The sequence below is a fragment of the Electrona antarctica genome (genome assembly GCF_951216825.1).
Source record: "Electrona antarctica genome assembly, chromosome: 11".
Lineage (NCBI taxonomy): Eukaryota > Metazoa > Chordata > Actinopteri > Myctophiformes > Myctophidae > Electrona > Electrona antarctica.
The window spans coordinates 29,008,651-29,028,826 of record NC_136792.1 but is presented as its reverse complement, the minus strand read 5'-3'; the positions used below and the strand labels follow the sequence as shown (position 1 = coordinate 29,028,826).

Genomic DNA, 20,176 nt, shown 5'->3' with positions numbered 1-20,176 from the left:
AATGTGCCAAAGTAACAATCCTACCTATGCTGACTTGTACACAACATGACAGTTTTAGGCTAGGCCACATAAGCGGCCAATAAAGTCAGTATTTGGTCAGTAAAATGGCCCTGAAATAAATACATTGATTGTGGCAATTAAAGAGCACTCTTAAGTGGAATAACAAATAGCAAAAAAATAAGAGAAAGTGATGCAGGGAGCAGACGGAAGGATTATTCCTGTGATAATGCCTTAATTACATTCCATCCTGCTGTCTTGGTGCATAAAACAACCACCTGCTCTGCACTAGTCTGCTGCGTAGGTGGCAGGATAGATGAAAAAAAAGGACCTTATAGATCTGCCAGCACTACTCTCCTGTTGTGCTGTTGTGCTTACTCACCTCAGCACTGTGGAGGAGGACATCCCTTGTAAGCAAACCCTTCCAAACAGGTGCCTTACATACTGGCCCAGACTCCAAAATAGCAGTCATCAAACCACACCTTGACACAGCACTGATTCATTTCTAAACCAATTTCCTCTCAAGAGAGGTACCAACCTATGCATGATTCCAAGGTATATTGGACCGAGGGTTATATATATTTTTGTCCATATCATGTCTATCTTGGAATAAACACCTACCGTGATGATAAATACAACTGAATATAAGAAGCACTAGAAGTAGAGGCAATGCATTACAAATTAAATGGAAAAAAGACGACGTTTACCAATGCATGGAAGGAGGAGACAGAGAATATGCCCAGACGGCCCATAGCCAGCTTGGTGGGGCGGGAAGCAAAGGCCAGCAGGCGCTTAGGGTTGGGCAGCTCTCCTCCCTGCAGGCTGGCCAGGTAGCATCTGAAGCGGAACAGATCCATGTGAAATTGCTCCAGGTTCTGCTCCCACAAGAAGATCTGTTGGATGAGAGGAACAAAAAGAAACACCCAGTTAATTAGTCAACCACATGCAGGTTGGAGCCCATACCACAGGTTTGGTAAAAAGGTGTGTGTGTGTGTGCATGTGTGTGCGCGCGCGCGCGTGCGTGCGTGTGCCGCTTGTTCTGACTTTTATCCGTGACCTCCATGTCAAGATGGTGCCTTTTCTGCGTCGTCAGAGACTCTGTCACCAGTATACTCAAAGAACTGCCAACCTGCACTCTGTGCCTAATGGCTTGGTGTTTACAGGGGCAGTAGAGCGGGACATTGAGGTTATTCATTGGGGTGTCCCCTCCCTGTCATGGTCCTGCGCTAGTCTTTGGAAGGGGCGTCTAGCAACATGGCAGAGGATTCTGTATCACTGCCAAGTAGCCCAGAGACCGCACAGAAACAATGCTAAATATTCCACTGGCAGATAGAGAGCTGAAATGGTCCCAGTCACTAAGGAGCAGACCCTGCTTCCATTCAGGTCTTCACAATGTGAAACTTGACACTGCCAAACAGACTGCTCCAGCCAGGCACTACCTAAACCAACAGGACAATGGCCATTTGATCTCTTTTCATGCAAACAGTCCAGTGAACAACAATATGAGCTTTGCAATTAATTGAGAAGATGGCAGGATGAATGCGACCAGTGCCAACATCAGGACATATTCACATATGTAATGCGATGTAGTCAACTAGAGCAGCCCTGCCCATGCTCCAACAGCCTTGAAAAGACACTCTTAGGCTTATTGCATATAGTTGTTTGTTGTTTTGTTGGTTGGTTGTTCATTTTGTAAAGCGTCCTTTTAATGAAAGGCGTTATATAAATTCAAGCTATTATTATTATTATTATTATGAAGACCAGAACAATATGAACCCTAGTGTCACTATTATTTTTGCTGTTTCTTAACTACATGAACCCTAGTGTCACTATTCTTGGCATGTGAACATTCTGCAGAAAAAGCAGATCTGCAAGTATAGATTAGGTGTAGAAATAAAGGGAAAAGGGGAGTAGCCAAGGATAAACAACTGTGGGACCACTGTCAAGTACTGTAGAGTGTAAGGGCCGATTCATACTCCTATTTTACCGCTGTTTCGGCGCTGTAGTGCCGAAATGATTTCGGCTCGTCAGAAATTTTCAGTAGCACCGAAGAGCCGACTTTAGGACGGTACCCGCCCCCCCGAACCTCAAATGACGTCACATTGTAGGCTCTACAGAGCCGAACCGACTTTTATTCGGCTCTAAAATAGGAGTATGAATCGGGCCTTAGTGGTTAAAGTCCATCTGTGGTGCGGCTGACCATCTTCCTTCCCCGTCACTCAGCTACATCATCATCAATCGTCATTTCAAATATCCAACTTGTATTTTAATAAAACTTTAATCAGACCTCGCAAAACCATTGTTTACACTGAGAGAAGACTGAAGCTATGTGTCACACAATCACTTCCAGTTCAATGAACGAGTTCACAGCTGTCAAAACAATGTCGTTTTCTGCAGGATTCTGGCAACACCACCGATTTTAGCCACCGATGGCAGCATGTAATCGGTTAAATCTTTTTTTTTGCCAGCTACGTATATTCGCTATCCCCCCCCCCCCCCCCCATGGGACGTTATCTGCAAGCTACGTATTCGTCCATGAAAATCCCCTTGAAAATAGTCCCATGACTTGTTGCCTATCCGAAAAAATAATCCAATGGTGCGGAAGAACAACAAACAGTAATAGCGGAGGGATCTCATGGTGAAACCCTGTTCACTTGCAACTCATTTTCCCAGAAGCCCTCGCAAGCCAGTGGATAGGCCGATTTCCGGTTACGTCATCATTATGCGTCGCCCTCGTCACAATGTCCGCGACTCAAAGACTGCTGTAGTGTCCCAGCAGTGTTTGAGTATGAGAGAAAATCCAGCAGTATGGTGTAAAAACTGGTGTTAAAGGGGCATTCCACTCATTTTCAACATTTTACTATGTCATTAATATACCTTAGAGCTGTTGTGTGAAAATAATAAAAAAGTCCCCCCCATTCTGTGTTTACTAGAACTAGAGGTCTGAAAAAAATCATTAACATGGTGAAACACATCTTGATGACATCATCAAGATGTGTTTCACCATGTTAATGATTTTTGTTGAGTGGTGTAAACCACTCCTACAACTGGCTTTTGTGTGCATAAAAAAATGACCATGGTTGCTATGTTCAAAATAATTTCTGACGTAATTAAATCACACCCGGGTGAACTGGATGACCGTAGCAACCGTGGTCATTTTCTCTGCACAGAAAAAGCCAGTTGTGAAATCACATCCGGGTGTGATTTCATTACGTCAGATCAGAGCTGATCAGGCTACATAATACCTTACCTTATTTCATTACGTCAGACATTACGTCAGACCACAGCTGATCATGCTATATAAAACCTTACACCACTCAGTTCACACGGGTGTGATTTTTTTCATAATTACAGTTCTAGGAAACACAGAATGGGGGGACTTTTTTATTATTTCCACACAACAGCTCTAAGGTATATTAATGACATAGTAAAATGTTGAAAATGGGTGGTTTTCCCCTTTAAGACGTCAGCTTCAATATTTTACCTGGTCCAGGATGGTCTTCCTCTTCTTGCTATCGGTAACAGCGGCCAGCTGCATGTCTCCCATCTTCTTCATCTTCTCGTCCATGTCGATCTTCTGCTCCAGTTTCTTGAACTCGGCGCGGAGCAGTCGCACAGTGTCGTCCCTGTGGTGCTGGCGGGCGACGGCAGTGGCACAGGCTGAATGGATTGCTGTGATCCAGTTCTCCAGCTCTGTCTGGCTGGAGGTCTGTGGGACAGACGGCCAAGGTTCAGAGGTCAGTCACGATCAGTGGCGGAACAAGTAGGCTACTCACATTTCTTACTTAAGTAAAAGTATCAATACTGCAATGTAGAAATACTATGTTAAAAGTAAAAGTCCGGAATTAAAAAATGACTTGAGTAAAAGTACAAAAGTACTGGTATAAAATATACTTAAAGTACCAAAAGTAAAATAACTCGTTGTGCAGGATGTCCCATTTCACAAGTTCAAAATGTATAGAAAATCTTTTGAAAATAGCCCAACAAGCTTATTGATCGGCTGTTTTCAAATGGCCGAAATATATGTAGGGCTGAAGTAGTTAGTGTGTTTTGGAATAATAATCAACATCTACAAAGTAACTAGTAACTAGTTTTCAAATAATTGCGACAGTAGGTCGCAGATTACTATGAAAACCTGTCAATCCGTCACGCCACCATATATGGCCGTCAGTCCGTCACTCCTCGTGACACGCTCCATCATCAAACTCTGTACACTCAAGAGTCAAGACACTGCCCCGCTGCCACCCTTAGATCTCCATATATGGAGCTGACCTGTTCTGACGACATTCCATATGTTGATCTGACCTCATTAAACCCTGGACACTCAAGACACGCTCCATATATGGCTAGTACAGAATTCATTCCATATGTTGATCTGACCCCCCATGCCAAAGCGCCAGCACTCGGCCAGCAGTCTGCCGTCACCAAGGATGCGCTTCTCGCCCTCAGGGCGTCTTACTGGTTGTAGTGGAGTAAAAGTACAATCTATTCCTCTGAGATGTAGCGGAGTACAAGTAACAGTACTTGGTAAATGTACTTTGTTGTAATGTTACTTTCCACCACTGGGCACGACTACAACAGGAAAGGTCTGTACCGGTCAATAAAAAGGCTGCATCACAGCAGTAGCTGACTTCTTTCGCTTTTGAACCAGCTGGATTGTTTTATTTTACCTGGAACAGAAAAGCATCTCCCAGTGAGTTGCTGAGACAAAACACAAAGTCCTTTTTGGGATGTTCTGGGACAGCCTGGACAATGCTGTTCTCTGCCCAGATAGCATGCTTAGGAATACTGTTGTGGTCAATCACTGACCGGCCATCAGTCTCATAGAAGAACAGTGTACAACCTGAGAAAACAAAATAATTCATTACTAATAATAATGGAAAATAAATTGTAAGAATAAATGCTTATATGTTCCAAACTCTGCAACACAATACAACCAATAATACAAATCCTGATTTGCTAATTCAATTCAATTCTGCTCATGTTTAGAGTTAAGTCAGCTGTCATCAATATTGATACTGATATTTTATGCTGCTTACAGAGCATAGTGTGACAGGTTAAATATGAAGAAGTATGTCTGAAACTATACAACAACAGATAGAACAGGTGATGCTCTATATATTAAGGCAGTGTGTGGAGTGATTTAATGCTGGGCAAACCTTTGAGGGAAACCCAGTAACTCTTCCACTTGCGTCTAGTGGCCGACTCTACTTTCTTGTTTTTCTTGTGAACCAGAAAATTCTTGACGGCAAGCCTGCCAGCCTTGCGTACGGTTCCCTGGGCAACGCTGAGCAATGCATCCGACTGATAGGTGGAGCTCATGGTGCTCTGCTCATCACTGAGAGCTGACCCCGCCTCCTCCAAGCTCTCCGTCTGACAGGAGCTCCTCACTAGCTCCTGACGGAAGTTCTCGTACACTCCCTGCACGCACTCGCTGGCCCCGCCGCCGCTGCTGCTGCTGGCGCTGTCACTCCCGGCAAACATGCTCCTGCCGGCCGCTGAGCACACGGAGAAGGACGCAGACATGGTCTTGTAGCGTCTGGACTTGTGCTCCGCTTCCGCTGTCACCCCGTCGATGCCGCTGTCCTCATACTCGCTGCCTTCGCCCGCCGTGACATCCTGCAACACCAAACAGGCGTAAGACGGCATAGGGACCCAGGTTTCCATACATCACAACACAACCACAACCACAACAACAACACAGCCAGACAAACAAAACTCCTACCTTGAATGAACACCATACTGTCTCTGTAAATATACAGGATACATCCGTGCTTGCATGGCCAACATGTTGTTTTTTTTGTTATTTTGTGTAGCTTACACAGTGTCCATGAGATACTTAATCCTGGGGCTCCTGTTAAAATGAATTCCTCACAGCACAGCAGTGTTAACCGTTTGCTACACGAGTACAGCCTCCGTGTCCTCCCTCCCAGTGTGGCACTGATGGGATGGGGTCTGCCCTCTCCTACACTCATAGCCGGCCAGTGGGCTCCTGGGAGATGAAGGGAGTCACACCAAACCCGGCATCTCCGTCTAATCACATGACCCAAATCATGCGCTCCAGAGCTCCGTTAACCCGCGCTAGCCGTGGAGCCCCACCAATACACGCTTTACTGTTACACTCTTCCACGGCAGGGCCTCCCTTCATTACCATAACAAAAGGTTGAGGCATTTCAAACAGGGAGTGACTTCAAGCCCCCCTCCCCACAAGAGTGCCGTCTCCCTCCCCGGGACAACAACACATCCATCAGCCAAATGGCCCATTGGTGCCCTGGCACAAGCAGGCTGTGCTGTTTTTACTCTTACGTACAACCTGCTTCTTGGAGCTCATTAGCAGCTTGGTGAATGGAGTGGACGCACAATACTCCAGACACAATTCAAATAATGAAAAAGGATTGTGTTTTCGAAGCTGGAAGTACATTTCTTGCAAAGAGCGTGAAGGTGGCGATATAAGTGTGTGCATTTCAGGTCCCTGACACGCTACCAAGTTAGAGATTATGAAATGCATACATCATCAGTAATCATCAGATGACAGATATGCACAGGAAATATGCCTATGCATGTGTTTGTTAAGGGGCGTTATACAGGTTTAATGTTTGTTTTTCCTTAAACAAACATTAAAAATGCCATTGACAATGAAGGGAAATTTACGTCATCTTGTCCCTAACACAAACATTAAATGCCATTGACAATAAAGAGAATTTTATGTTTGTTTTGTCCATGTTTGTTTTACATCACCATTACATCATCTAATCATAGCAACAAGACTTTAATATATTAGCGCCCCTCACTTCACACGGGTGTGATTTTTGGGAATTATGTGTAATAGACATAATAACCAATTAAAACGTATGAACGTAGTGGACCAGGGCCCCCCAGGCTCTCTCCATACTAGGTCCACTAGTATTTCTCTCTACACCAAATCTCTTTGCTAATAATAGCACCTGTGAGCTTTTAGATCGTCTATTTGCAGTGAATGTTCCCCCAGAATAGGGATGCTAGGGTTCAAGTGGTTAAATTGCAGCCCAGACAGCTGCATAAAGTAGGAGCGAGTTGAAGTGTACTTCTCACCTGTATGGTCTGTGCCCTTCTACCCTGCATACTGGCACACATGGCAGCTTGGTGACTGCTCAGGCCCTCGGACAGGCAATGGGAACGCCGGCAGGGCAGTGTGTACGCTCCGTAGCCACCCCCGTCCTCCTCTGAGGGGGAGAGCATCTTATCGTCCTCGCCCTCTCTGGCGGCCCTGCTGACATCGTGCCACTTGGTGTAGCGGCCATGGGGTGGTCTGTGGACAGGGCTCTTCTGGCTGTAGAGCTCATCCAGAGAGTTTGCCCTGTCGCCGGAGTCCAGCACCTCTAATGCCTTGGGACAGGACTGTAACTGGCCGTCACAGTCAGTGAAGTGCCGCTCACTGGCGTCTACGATCTCCTCTGTGCTGGTGAGATGCTCCTGGCTAAGGTCTGACAGGGAAAACTCCAAGCTGTTCTCTCTCCACATGTCAGCAGACTTAGACCTCTTCTTTTTGAAGCTCACCGTCTCCCTGGGGCCATCCCTCGTCTTCTGGAGGTAGGTCACCTCACCTGCGTGCGCTCCTCTCTCCTGTGCTCTCTGTGCAACGGGGCCTGGTAAAGTTATGTGCATAGTTTCCGCATGCACCGACTGTTTGCCAAGGTCATTGTGGAAGGACATGGGCCGCAGGTTCATCGCCACACGGTCCACCCATACAGGGCTGCCAAAGTCAGAGAGGACGTCGGTTTCATTGAAGGGCTCCAGCCCGTTATCGGCCAGTGATTGTGGGATGCTTGGCGTGCTACTGGAGCGGGTGCTCGTCTCTGAGTTCCTGTGCTCTATTTTCCCCGATGAGGCATGTCGAGAGCGCCTGGCCTGCTTGTTGGAGACGCGGAGGGAACGAGACATGTGCTTGCGTGACAAATGGCCATGCTGGTTACCGTAGAGGGCATGGACCCCATTCTGACTCTCCACGTTCCCCATGATTCAGAAGCTGAAGAGGAAAGGAGACATGGTTTACTCACTCCGCATGGGATATATAACGGAATACACAAAACCTGACCAAAAAATCTAATAATGCGGCTGAAATATGACTGTTACCTGCAAGATAGTATAGATTTTTCTGCCATGCTGAACAACATTGGATCTCTCAGATAGGATTGTCCTGAGGTGACTGGTATCATCTGCAAAGCTCTAAAGAAGAAAAAAAAACAGGACATATCATCCAAACAGTTCCGTTCAAGTGCTTACTAATGTCTCTACTAAGATGGAATATTATGAGTACTTTGCTTTAATGTGATGATACCATTTCTGCTTAAAACAGCCAGGTGCATTGTGATCTGAGATAGCAGTTATCATTTGTCCAGAAATGTCAGATCTAAACTTCTGTGTAACTTTGTCCAATTAAACAATTTTTATATGAGATTTCACTGGTATATTTATCACAATAACCATTTCAAATAAAGGTGTTTTTGGACAACTTATTGAGATGTGTCTGTGGTGATTTTGACATCACTCTCCAGCATGCTTTGACATTTTTTGTCTCAGTGACTTCACCATTTCTGTTGACAGACACAGTGGACAAAGTGTATGCGACCTCTCTCCTTTAATGAATTGCCACCTGGTTGTGTTTGTTGTGCATATGGCATAATGGATGTAAAATTACACACCCACATCAGAATAGTATTTGTTGTCACAAAAAGTCACAGAAAACATATCACACCAATTATTCCAAATTACCAAAAAAACAAACAAAACAAAACACGGTTTTGAGGAATGACACAAAAGAGCCAAATCCATGTAAAAAACGCTGGTATACTATATGGTCCTTTAAGTTAGTTGAATAAGCACTGGAACAATAATCTGAACAAAAGCCTAGATATTCTCCATTTTCAAACACAGCTACCTGGTGTATAATGTATTATGTAGCCCTAACATTGAAATTCCAGTGGGGCGGGATACAGAACACAGAAGTAGGACAAAAGCAAAAAAAAAAAGAACTTCTTTAATAAAGGGAAGAATGAATAATCTATCGAGTCCAGATTTCATCGGCTGGGTGAAATTTCGGTTGCAATGCAAAGCAGTTGCAAGCCACTGCTGTAAAGGATGGCCTACACTTATATTAGCGTTTGCCTCAAATGAAGACATTTCAAATGAAGACATTTGAGGCAAAGCTCAAAAATCTGACTTGGATTGGACCATGCAAAGAAAACGGAGAACACCACTGACATCCTTGTTTATATGACATCTCCACAATCACATCCACCTCCCCAACAGCCGACGCTGATCGAGCCAGCTAGATAAAGACTTTATTCGCTTTGACAGAGGAAGCAGACCATTCGGCCCCCTTTCAACATGCAGTGGGGATCCTGTTAAGTGGAGGGGAAGTAACGACAGTGAGTACCATGACAGGGGACATAAAGCCTCACTGAGCTTGAGTTATTCAGAGCTGATGTGAACAACACCGACCCCTACATGTAGTGCTGTTGTGGTTGTACACCAAGCACTCCCCCCCCCCCCTCCTGCATTTGGGGGGATCGTCTACATAGAAGTGAGCTCATAAGTTTCCACCACATTGAACATTTGGACCAATCTACCTGCCTTTAGGCTGGACAGGCTGCTTGCTTCTCTCTCTCTCAGAAGGTTCTGTTCCTTCCATGCCTGAGACCATCAACAGATGGGGAGCTTGTTCCACCTGATGCCCCCCCCCCCCCACCACCCCCCCTCCCCTGTTTTCATTTTAGGACAGAATCATTGGGGGGGATACATTATTGTGTTTTCCATGCCCTTGACGCAGATGTGTGGGAGCCCAGCCCTATGCTGCCACATGCACTCAAGCTTACAGTGAGCGGGTGGGGGGGTGTTACATAAGCTGGGTCTGACCCCGTTTTTTTCTGCCTCATGTTGCTCTTCATTCTGTTCAGTCATCAATCCTCTCTCTCAGGTACTACACTGCACAATATCTGATACTCCATCAACCCAATTTATTTGTGTCCTTTTCCCTTTTGAATGGTTCTGCAGTTGATTCGCTGTTTAGCCAATCAGGTCTGACACTGTGATGAGGATAGGGGGGGAAGAGGATGATGCAAATGCCACTGCACTCATTTAAATTAATTCTGTATTCACTCACGGGCTCAACTAGCCTTACAAAATGCTGGCAGTCATAACATAAAGCTTCATGATATACCATACGGTTTCTCTGTGTGTTTCTGTATTCAAACTGAACCCAGACAAGACTGATCGAACCCTACAAAACCCTTCCGCGCACTCAAATCAGCCAACGCAGGGAAGCTGGAAGTACCTTCACTAGAAACGCCGGGACAACGCTCCACACGCCCCAAACTCTTCTCCCTTCTGGCTCCAAAACTATGGAATGCACTTCCCATTACAATCAGAACTGCAGACTCACTCCCAATCTTCTGCCGTAGTCTGAAAACCCATCTCTTCAGACTCCATCTTGGCTCGTAGCACTCGCCCTAGCCCAACAACCTTACAAGCGAATGCAAAGGCTCAACTTATGTAACTTAGATAGCATTTTATGTAGACGTAGCACTATATAGTACTGTATACTATATATGCAATTATGCATAGTTTCATTATATAGATATTCCACTGTTATGTTCTTAGCTTACGTATGATTCATGATAACTAATCTTTATGTATATGATGTATCGCCATGTTTTTGTTCTTGCTTAATGTAAGTCCTCTTGATTAAGAGCGCCTGCTAAATGCCTAAATTATAAATGCCTAAATTGTGTTAATGGGAAAATCTCAACCCAGAGAAAAACTAAACAATATTGGCCTGCTAGGCCTGTTAGGGTTGAAATAAATGTGAATACAATGAAACTGTTTGCTTGCTTAATGAATGTCTTTGTTTGGATAACGTTTCTATTATGTAAACATAAGAGCTGTTAAGTGATACAGTGCTGTATCATCTTGACTTCTTGAGTTATCTGTGGTTTCACAATGAATATCACACTAAAGGGAGATTAAAGGCAACTATTGTACAATTCTGTAGCATCTTACATGTCTAAGATCGTAGACATCTAAAGATACTGGTCTACCAGTGGGATTTAATAATGACGGAAATATGTGGCAATGTAAAAAACAATGCACTTCAAACCAGTGCACCAAGAATTTCTGTCTGATCGACCTGTTGTATACACAATGTTTGTGTATTGGCCGCTCTCACTGATCTGATTGCTCTCTCTGTGATTGGGTTGGTATGTGTAAACTGCTACACCTTGCCAGCAGACCTGCTTTACATTAAAACCACACACCTCAACACCAGCAGACAGAGGGTTTTGACACCCTATTACACAAGTAGGTTATCACATTTCCGCAATTGAATAGATTTCAATGAATTGATTTTGGTTTTAAAATAATAGAAACACATTTCTCTGTCGTGTGGTCATGCACTCACATGCACTCCTATAAAGGTGTTTTGGAATAAATTCCAGACAAGTAGAATTTTCAATGTATTGTAAGTATAGTATAGTATATGTAACTGACTGGTTCAGATGACCTCAATTCAGGAGTGCATTTGGATAAATGAGTTTTCCCTGTATTTTTCAAAGCTCACAATGTTGCAGATGCACTGACTCTATCAGCTATGCTTTATTAATACATGAAGTCAAAGTTAGGAAAGCCATTCCATCTAGACCACCCAATGAGCGCTGATATAAACAAGACATTTATAATGCATTGTTATCTTTTCAACTTTCCTATTTCGGTCAAAACAATGTGTGAAATGAATAAATACATTGGACTGTAAAATTGCCTCTGGCAAACTGCCAGTATGACACAACCAGATAACTGGAATACTCCTCTTCATTAAGAAGCATAGCAGAAAGCAAAGGGCTACATTAGAGCACATAGCAGCAGAATGTGCATACTACTGCATAGACAAGTCATCCATTACAAGAGCCCTTAATGAAATACATAACCACAGTAGATTCCAGCCACCCACAGACCTGAAGGAAGAATAACTTCATTGTGGGTTTAGATTAGCAACACAGAAGCATCAGAATAGCAATGAAACTCACCATGGTAGGAGCCATGGTGAGTGGCCCCCATAAGGCAAGTTGGCCATTATAATGCATTAGTCTTCGACCGAGTACCTCAAAGGTAGAGCAAGGTTCAAGCTTCATTATGTGTCCCACATCTCCAATTAATATTAGGGTAAAGGGCATTCATTTTCTCCCACATGCTGCCTCTCGCTTGCAATTAGAACCTTTTGGTTCTTCCACTGGAAGTTCGGATCCTCATTTTCTTTTGAAATAACTAGCCTAAAGTTTTCTTTCCCCTACATTTCTGAAGCTTAAAATATAGAATGGCCAACAACATCTATTGGTAATACAAATGAATATGAGACATCTACGCAACAGTATTACTTAAAGAACCAATATAACTGAGGACATGTGAGGCATTATGTCATCCCATGTCCAGTAGGATTTGTTCATCCCGATGTCATAGGTAAGATTTAAGGCTCTTTGTTATTAAAGAGCACTTAAAAGCACAGCTTATATTTGACAAATACTTGGGCTTGTTGGGACAGGAGCAGGGCAAATATTTCCAACGCCCCCAGTCCCAGTCCCATGTCTCCGTTACATCCCCAAGGACAAAAATGTCAAGTGTTTTTTATCATTTGAGGAAATGATGACATGCTTGCCCTACAGCTAAAACTGACTTATGGATCTCAATTTGGTGTAGAACTTGAAAGTAAATGAAACACCTGGCTATACATTCCACAACATATGAGTGTGTGGAATGTTAAGTGCAAGATAAGTGCAAAGATATTGTAGTTCTTAAGCAAATCTGAGGATACATCTCCCAATTCTGCAAAAGAGGTGAGATACAGGCACAAATCCGTTTTTAAATTCACTATTGTGAAGTGTCCTGCAAAACACATTCCTGTCCCCTAACCTAACTACACTGGTGAAAGGCAAGAATGCATAGGACAACTGGTTACAAGCTCCAACACAAAACCCTGTAATCTGAACACTCCACACTAGAGATAATAACATAGGTAGCTGTGTGAAGAGTGTGTGTGTGTGTGTGTGTGTGTGTGTGTGTGCGTGTGCGTGTGCGTGCGTGCGTGCGGGGGTTACTCAAATTCACTGGCTTCAGGTTGTTGACAATTCAACATTTCCCCACTGTGATAAAGTCATATGCCTCCATGTGAGTGGAACCGCCAAATGACCTATGTCCAGTTCCCATGACTCATTTAATGCTCCAAGTGTGAACAAGCGTGCATTCAGAATTCTGTCAGTCCAGAGGGGGACATCCCCACAGCTTACTTTTAGCACATCCTCTATTTAGAACAGTTCTTCATTATGTTACTTGATGAATAAGACAACTCTTCACTGAGTAGTGCCCAAAAGTGTCTATTGACTTGAGAATTTTACTAAATTTGATCTGTAACCTTAGAAACCTTGAATAGGAAAAAGCCGGAAAGAGGCTTCAAAATGGTGATGAAAGGAGCCTGAGGCATCTGCAAGTAGCAGCGCTGCAAGTAGCAGCGTAGAATGTAATCTGAAGTATCAAGTTTCCACTAGGGCTGGGCAATACCTCAATATTTATCAAGAATCAAGGTTTAATTTGTCACAAACGTATACAGGTATAAGCAGTGAAATGTTGTTGGGACGCATCTGCCTCGTTGACGGCAGACTGCTGGGCGAGCACTGGTGCTTTGGCATGGGGGGGTCAGATCAACATGGAATTAATTCTGTACTGGCCATATAAGGAGCATGTCTTGAGTGTACAGGGTTTGATGAGGTCAGATCAACATATGGAATGTCAGAACAGGTCAGCTCCATACAGTATATGGAGATCTGCCGGGCGTGGCTGCACTAATAACTTTGGGGCAGGCCCAGCAGTCTGCCGCCAACGAGGCGGATGCGTGCACGCGAACTTGCCCCTCAGGCGTCTTACTGGTTTTATGTAATTGTGAACCGTTGTGTAATGTGTACAAAACACGCTCGTTGATTTCAAGCATTCGTCCGACAAGCGAGAAAAATATGAAGGAAAATATAAAGCCTGGGGTTTAAGACTACAAACCAATTACTAAGTAAGGCATCTGAAATACTTGAGAATGACAGCCTTTCCATGTGATGATCATCAACAAGACACTTTGACATTCCTTTGACATTTTCCAAACAGATACTGTGACATTTATCAATATTATTATTATGATATTTATTTCCATATCGCCCAGCTAAATGTTAACCATCCATAAGAGGTGATGCAGCCTACATATTTCAGCTAAACTCCTCATTAGTGGCAACAAACTGAATTAAAGGTAGTGTAAGTGATTTTCTTTAGTTAAAAGTGTTAAAAAGCTCCATATTGTGATAGTACTCATTGCTATATAATGTTAGTTGCAGTAACTCCATGTAGTCTCCATGGGGCAGTATTATGCATGTCTTAAGTACCAGGTCTTATGACTTAACTTAAGACCTGGAGGCGTGGTCAATGCTGTTTGGCCACTCAGAATAGCCAAATGGCATTGATCACGCCTCCAGGTCTTAAGTTAAGTAATAAGACCTGGTACTTAAGACACGCATAATACTGCCCCATGTCTCTTAACAGTTTTTTAATAAACAGAAAATACATTTTCAGAAATCGAAACAGAAACTGGGATACCAATTTTATCCAATCAGAATTGAGAACGCAGGCAGGATACAGATTAAATAAATGGAATGGTAAGTGATGACACTTATCTTAATGAGCTTAATGAGCATACAAAATTGGAACTGGAACAATTAAGCTCATAAATAGCTACTCTCTCCTGATTGGCTGAAATTTTGTCACCTACCTGAAAATGTATTTTCTGTTTATTAAAGAGCTGGAGAGACAGGGAGACCTCTGTTACTGAACAAACATTCTATAGCAATGATTACTATCACAATATAGTGATTTAACCTTTTAACAAGAATCTTTTTGTTTTAACCAAAACATATCACTAGTCGGTTCTACTGGCCAGAGAGGTTGAACAGGCGCAAAAAGATCATCCATGAGTTTCATCCCTAAAATCATGGTATTTTGTAATAACATTAAGAAGTGAAGGTAGTTTCATGTAGTAGGCTATCACTAACAAAGGGATATTAATCTCACCATGTCAGAGCAGAAAACCAATAGGCCTTACTGTCCAGTCATTTTCATAAAACGCAGGACTGGTTTTATGTTCCAGACAGAGGAAAGGCTAGAGCTGTGACCTGTCTGACCCCATTGTGAAAGGCTCAGGTGGGAAGCGTGTGTAGTATGTGTACACACTAAAGTCGTCAGTGTTCATTTAACTCCTAGGGTGTATACATTGAATGTATACACTCTGAAGAGTTAAATTAACACTCAGATGTAGCTCAGCACCCCAAGAAATATGTCAACCCATATCAGCCTGAATAATGGCTAGCATTACTGTTGGTATGACCGTATGGGACAAAACTAATTACAGGAAGATTGGAATACTAGCCCATGCAGTGCCATTGGATGGTAGCACAGGAGGCTACATTGAGGAACTAGGCCAGACTAGAAGTCAATCTTAGTCAATCAGGATGAAATATTGGACAGGTCTGTCTTGACGACTTTAGAGATAATGTGTACCGATACCGATTAGTAGTGATGTTTGGACAAAATCTGTATTTTTGCCAACAGTTGCAAAAATAGTAAAATACGCCTCCTAGTGGCACTGTACAGACCGATGTGAAGTTGAACGGCAATCGGATGCTGCGTTCATAATTTCATTGATTAATTTCAGGCATTTCGTTCAGAACGGACCACTCCTAGCCAATCGGGATGGAATATGAAACATTTTACAGATCTGTCTGGATCACATGAATAGCCCTAGAGATTAAATATTATGTGTACCGATTTGCGTGGTGTTTGCACAAATTCTGTAGGAGTAATATAACACAAGAATGACCCAGTCATAACTGCCAGGTGCATTCAGAGTATGGGTTTTTATGCCATTCAGACTATGGGTTTCATGGGTAAGTCTCCCATTGGCTTAGAGGCAGCCTAGAGGCAGACAATCATGAAAAAGTGTCCAGGGCGGTCGTCGTTAGTAGAGGTACTAGCAAATGTAATCCAGGTGCTTTGCAAACACCTGGCAAAAATGTGTTTTGCAAAGATTGGCCTTCTAGTAGTGCTGTAGGGTGATATGAAAGATTTGGGTTCTAATCTGGCCTCAAGGGAGTGTGCATGCACAGTTCCATACCGACCAGTCCAGCGGTGCCGGAGATTAGTTGTACACAGACGGACAAATACACACACGCATGCACACACGGATGGAGCGACGGACGGACATGGGCCAAAACTCGGCCTTCGGCCTGGAAGAAATAATTCATTTCTACAAAACACTGTGGACGAGGACCATAAGACCTGTGTGAGCTGGTATGATTCAGCAATGAGGTGTTTGCCAATATAATTTAATTTATGTGCGCACAATACAATCTATAAGTGTGTAACCACAATAATCTGTGTAGCACCAATTGCACCAATTGTCCTGTATTCTCTGAAGCTTGCTCAATACAATTCTATAATGTACCTCCATGGGATTAAATGTCTGTTTACTGAAATCAGACAGGTTAAAGGGAGAGCAACATAGAGTTTACTTTGGTACATTATTTTCCCCAATACTGTTGATAGAAGAAATATAATTTTAATTATCTCAACATTGAATTTCTCATGGCATTTCTACTGGAGAATTCAAGCCTTAGGAAGTTAGGACTAGCTGAGCCAATAGTCCCAGTTTACATTTTAGCAAAGTCGAGTATCTGTCTTCTTCAATAAAGCTGTGACATAATGTCACCCAACTTTTTATGAGATTGATACTGTATCCGGCCTATATGGATGGCAAATCTGGTAATGCTGTTTGTTTTCAGTTGTTTTGTGTTCTGTTCCAACTGTCTAACTGTTGAGGCACTACATTGTAAAATGGCTGCATGACTACTTGTTTAGATTCTGTTGTAGTATACAACAGCTTGTGATGTTTACCCTGGTCACAGCTTTAGTAAATGTGTATAGGCCTACTGTATTATGTTCCCATCAATAGTGTCTCTAGGGCACTACTGGGTGTATGCTGGCTGCTGACTTCATCTGCTTGACTTGACATGCGTACAGGAGTGTTTGTCCTAGTCTAAGTTTTAGCACTTATGGTTATTCAGTGCATGGCACTGGCATGCAAACAACAATTATCTTCCTCACCAAAAACAGCAGATCTGTAAGCCCACAATGCAGCGTGTTGCGACACGTTGAGCTCACTGATTGAGTTCACAGTGTTTTAGTGGTTATCAAATTGTACGGTCTACAAACACTGCATTACAAACACTGCATGTTTTGGTGGCATGCTTTGTTCATCACTGCCACTGATGCTAAACAAGTTGCTGACCCGCAAGATCACAATCGGTAGGGAAATCAAGAAGGTCCTGCTTCCTGCTTAGCCTCTCATTGGCAGCCTTTGAAGTTGTGTAACACCTACTAATATACTGTAAGACATACACCTCTGCAGAGACAAAAGAGGGGGTAGATAATGGTTCTGTGGAGGAACGGGTGGCCTGTGAGGTGAGTAGGGGATTTCTACTGTTGTGCCCCTCAAAAATTGATAGGGTGCAAGCACTGGCAGATAAGTCTGTACATGTTTCTGTACATGTTTTTGGTTAAAAAGAAAGACCATAAAAAGAAGGCATTCAGCAAACCTCACTCACTCAGATGAAAGGTTAATTAACAACACTGAAACATCCACATTTAGCTACAACCATAGCGCTATTGTAAGAGATAAACGGTGATGCTATAACTACCACCCTTTGAAGGGTTTGGATTTGAGGCAACATGAAAGTGCTGTTTCTTATCAAGGTGCTGACAGGCAGCACAATTTATTGTTTTCTTTTTAACACAATATGTTCATTGTTTTTTACAAACAGCATTGTATGTAATGTATTGTATTGTAATGTTTATTTGTTTCGGGGGACACCAAATTTCTCTTTTGGGTCTCGAGCTGAAAAGGTTTGGGAGCTCCTGCGCTAGATAATATGCATTGTTGTTTGTTTACTACTAATTTCACATGGTCAAACTCACCATTTTACAACTTAAGTTACAGTGACAGGGGGTCTGAGTCACAAATCATCATAGTCCAGCTTTTGCCATGAAAAGGTCAGGTATGCCTGTGATTAGCTGGGCTGTAATTGACATCTGTGGTTGGTCAATTTGTCACACATTTGTTTTGTGTTAGGGAGCAGCCCCTAACGACTTTTCAATAATTGTGAGTGACGCAGACATTAGATATTGTAATTGTTTGGCTATTGCTAGAATAGTTTACTGGTTGTAAGATTCCTGATGCATACGTTTATGGTTATTCTGAAGGCATGAAATGTTAAATAAATGTCATGCTCCAACTTGTTATAAAGTACCAACAAGTTTTTAACTGAGTTCATCAATTATGCTATGCCATGGTGTGGTGACAGCCAGCTCAATTAAAGTCACACATCATTTGTCTGGGCAAAGAAAAAAAAGTTTGAATGAACTAGGCCACATCTCTCTAACAAAATATCATGGCAACAGAATTTCATAAGATGACCTTTTCATAGCTGTCAGTGAAGAAGTCTCCCGTGACAACAGTTACACAAGTCGCCGACTTTAGTCTGCTCTTACATGCTTCACATTCCAGACTTTCAGATTGGACTATTTCACGCCTGACACACACTCAGCAGACAAATTTCTCTCACGAGAAGCAGATGAGCTTCAGTCTTCAATGGCTGGACAGGGAAGCCTAAAGTCACGCGAACATTAAGGCTACATGTATGATGTATTATGAGGCAGCCATTATTGGAAAAATAAACCACGATAGGGCCAATCAGGGTCCAGTTTCTCCCTAAAGGTTTTTATCGGCAGATTATTATCCCACTTATTATACGGCTACTTATGAACTAAATCAATCATTTGACACAAAATAGTTTAAGCAGTGTAATAATATACATTAGCATTCAGACCCTTTCATCCACTGTTCTGCAGTAGGCTGATTCCCCCTCTGTCTGTCTTTCTTTCTCACATTAGTGAGAGAAATATACTGTTTTGTGTGACTCCAAATCTCCATCCACTGCAGATCTGTAAAGCCCTCATAAACAGGACTGAATTGCTGTTGTGTATTAAGACCAAGAGGCCAGGACTCCACTGGGTGAGCCATTCACCTACCAATCTCACTGTGGCAGCTGGCTAGGCTTTGCCTGAATGCCCCTTCACTGGCAACAGAACAGGCACAATGCCATGGATGGTGAAGAACTGCAGCACTCACATATTACAAATGTTTCTGCTGTTCATCTTACTCACCTGGTATTCTCTTTCATAGAGGTGATCAATTACCTCCAGGTCAATGAATGTGAATATACAGCCAGTGCTACTGTGTGGAGTGGACAGCTTAAATTTAAAGGCGCTGTTTTTCCCACGGTGCCAGCCGGCCCAGCCTTGGGCATACGTTATGCCAAATCCAGGACACTCATTGACGAGCTGCAATGGTGCGTGCGTAAATGGCTGAATGACACATTTATAAAGATAATAATAAATATAGCTGCAATATTCATGACAATTTTGATTAAATAGGGCTAGACTATGATCCATTAGCAACATCTTTGTCAAATTTCAGAAGACAAAAAGACACTTATGCGTTCTCCAATCAAATTAGGACTGAGGCCAATTCCAAAAACGCCTTCCAAATACTGACCTAAGTTTTCTGGAAAAACTTTAATAAATGTCATGATGCTATACTGTACATAGCAACAATAACCAAAAATGGGGTTCCCATCTTGAAGGGTAAAAACACCAAAAGGGTTCCCGTCCTAAATGGGTTAAGGCGAGTTGTTTGTCTACTCTACACTAAAACCTACCTGACTGAACTCATCCCTGAGCACCCCCTTAACTTCCCAGCTCACCACACATGTCTTTGTGTACTGAGGCATCATCAAACTGGATCCTGTCACACATGACTACACAAACCCCAGTTGATATGCTTGCTTTGAGTAGTCCTGGACACTGCCTTCAGGACAAGCTGTCAACAATATCTGGCAAACTAATTCTTAAAATATAATTGCTTTTTAAGGGTCATGGCTAGGGCTTTTTGTAGTTGTTATAAAGTTACTTAACATCTTAAACCCTTAGTTGACTGGGGTCCCAGGGGTCT

General features: G+C 42.9%; 1 protein-coding gene across 1 annotated transcript in view; it reads right to left on the bottom strand.

Annotated features, from left to right (window-relative positions):
- The window catches only part of LOC306932612 (rho guanine nucleotide exchange factor TIAM1-like), a 49,192-nt gene that overhangs the window by 17,514 nt on the left and 11,502 nt on the right, over window positions 1-20,176 (bottom strand). The window contains exons 2-7 of the mRNA XM_079514474.1: window positions 8,110-8,202; window positions 7,069-8,002; window positions 5,157-5,616; window positions 4,668-4,840; window positions 3,482-3,706; window positions 705-890 (exon numbers count right to left, since the gene is read on the bottom strand). Of these exons, the coding sequence (XP_079370600.1) occupies window positions 705-890; window positions 3,482-3,706; window positions 4,668-4,840; window positions 5,157-5,616; window positions 7,069-7,992 (1,968 nt within the window). The 5' untranslated portion in view covers window positions 7,993-8,002; window positions 8,110-8,202. The remainder of the gene's footprint in view (window positions 1-704; window positions 891-3,481; window positions 3,707-4,667; window positions 4,841-5,156; window positions 5,617-7,068; window positions 8,003-8,109; window positions 8,203-20,176) is intronic.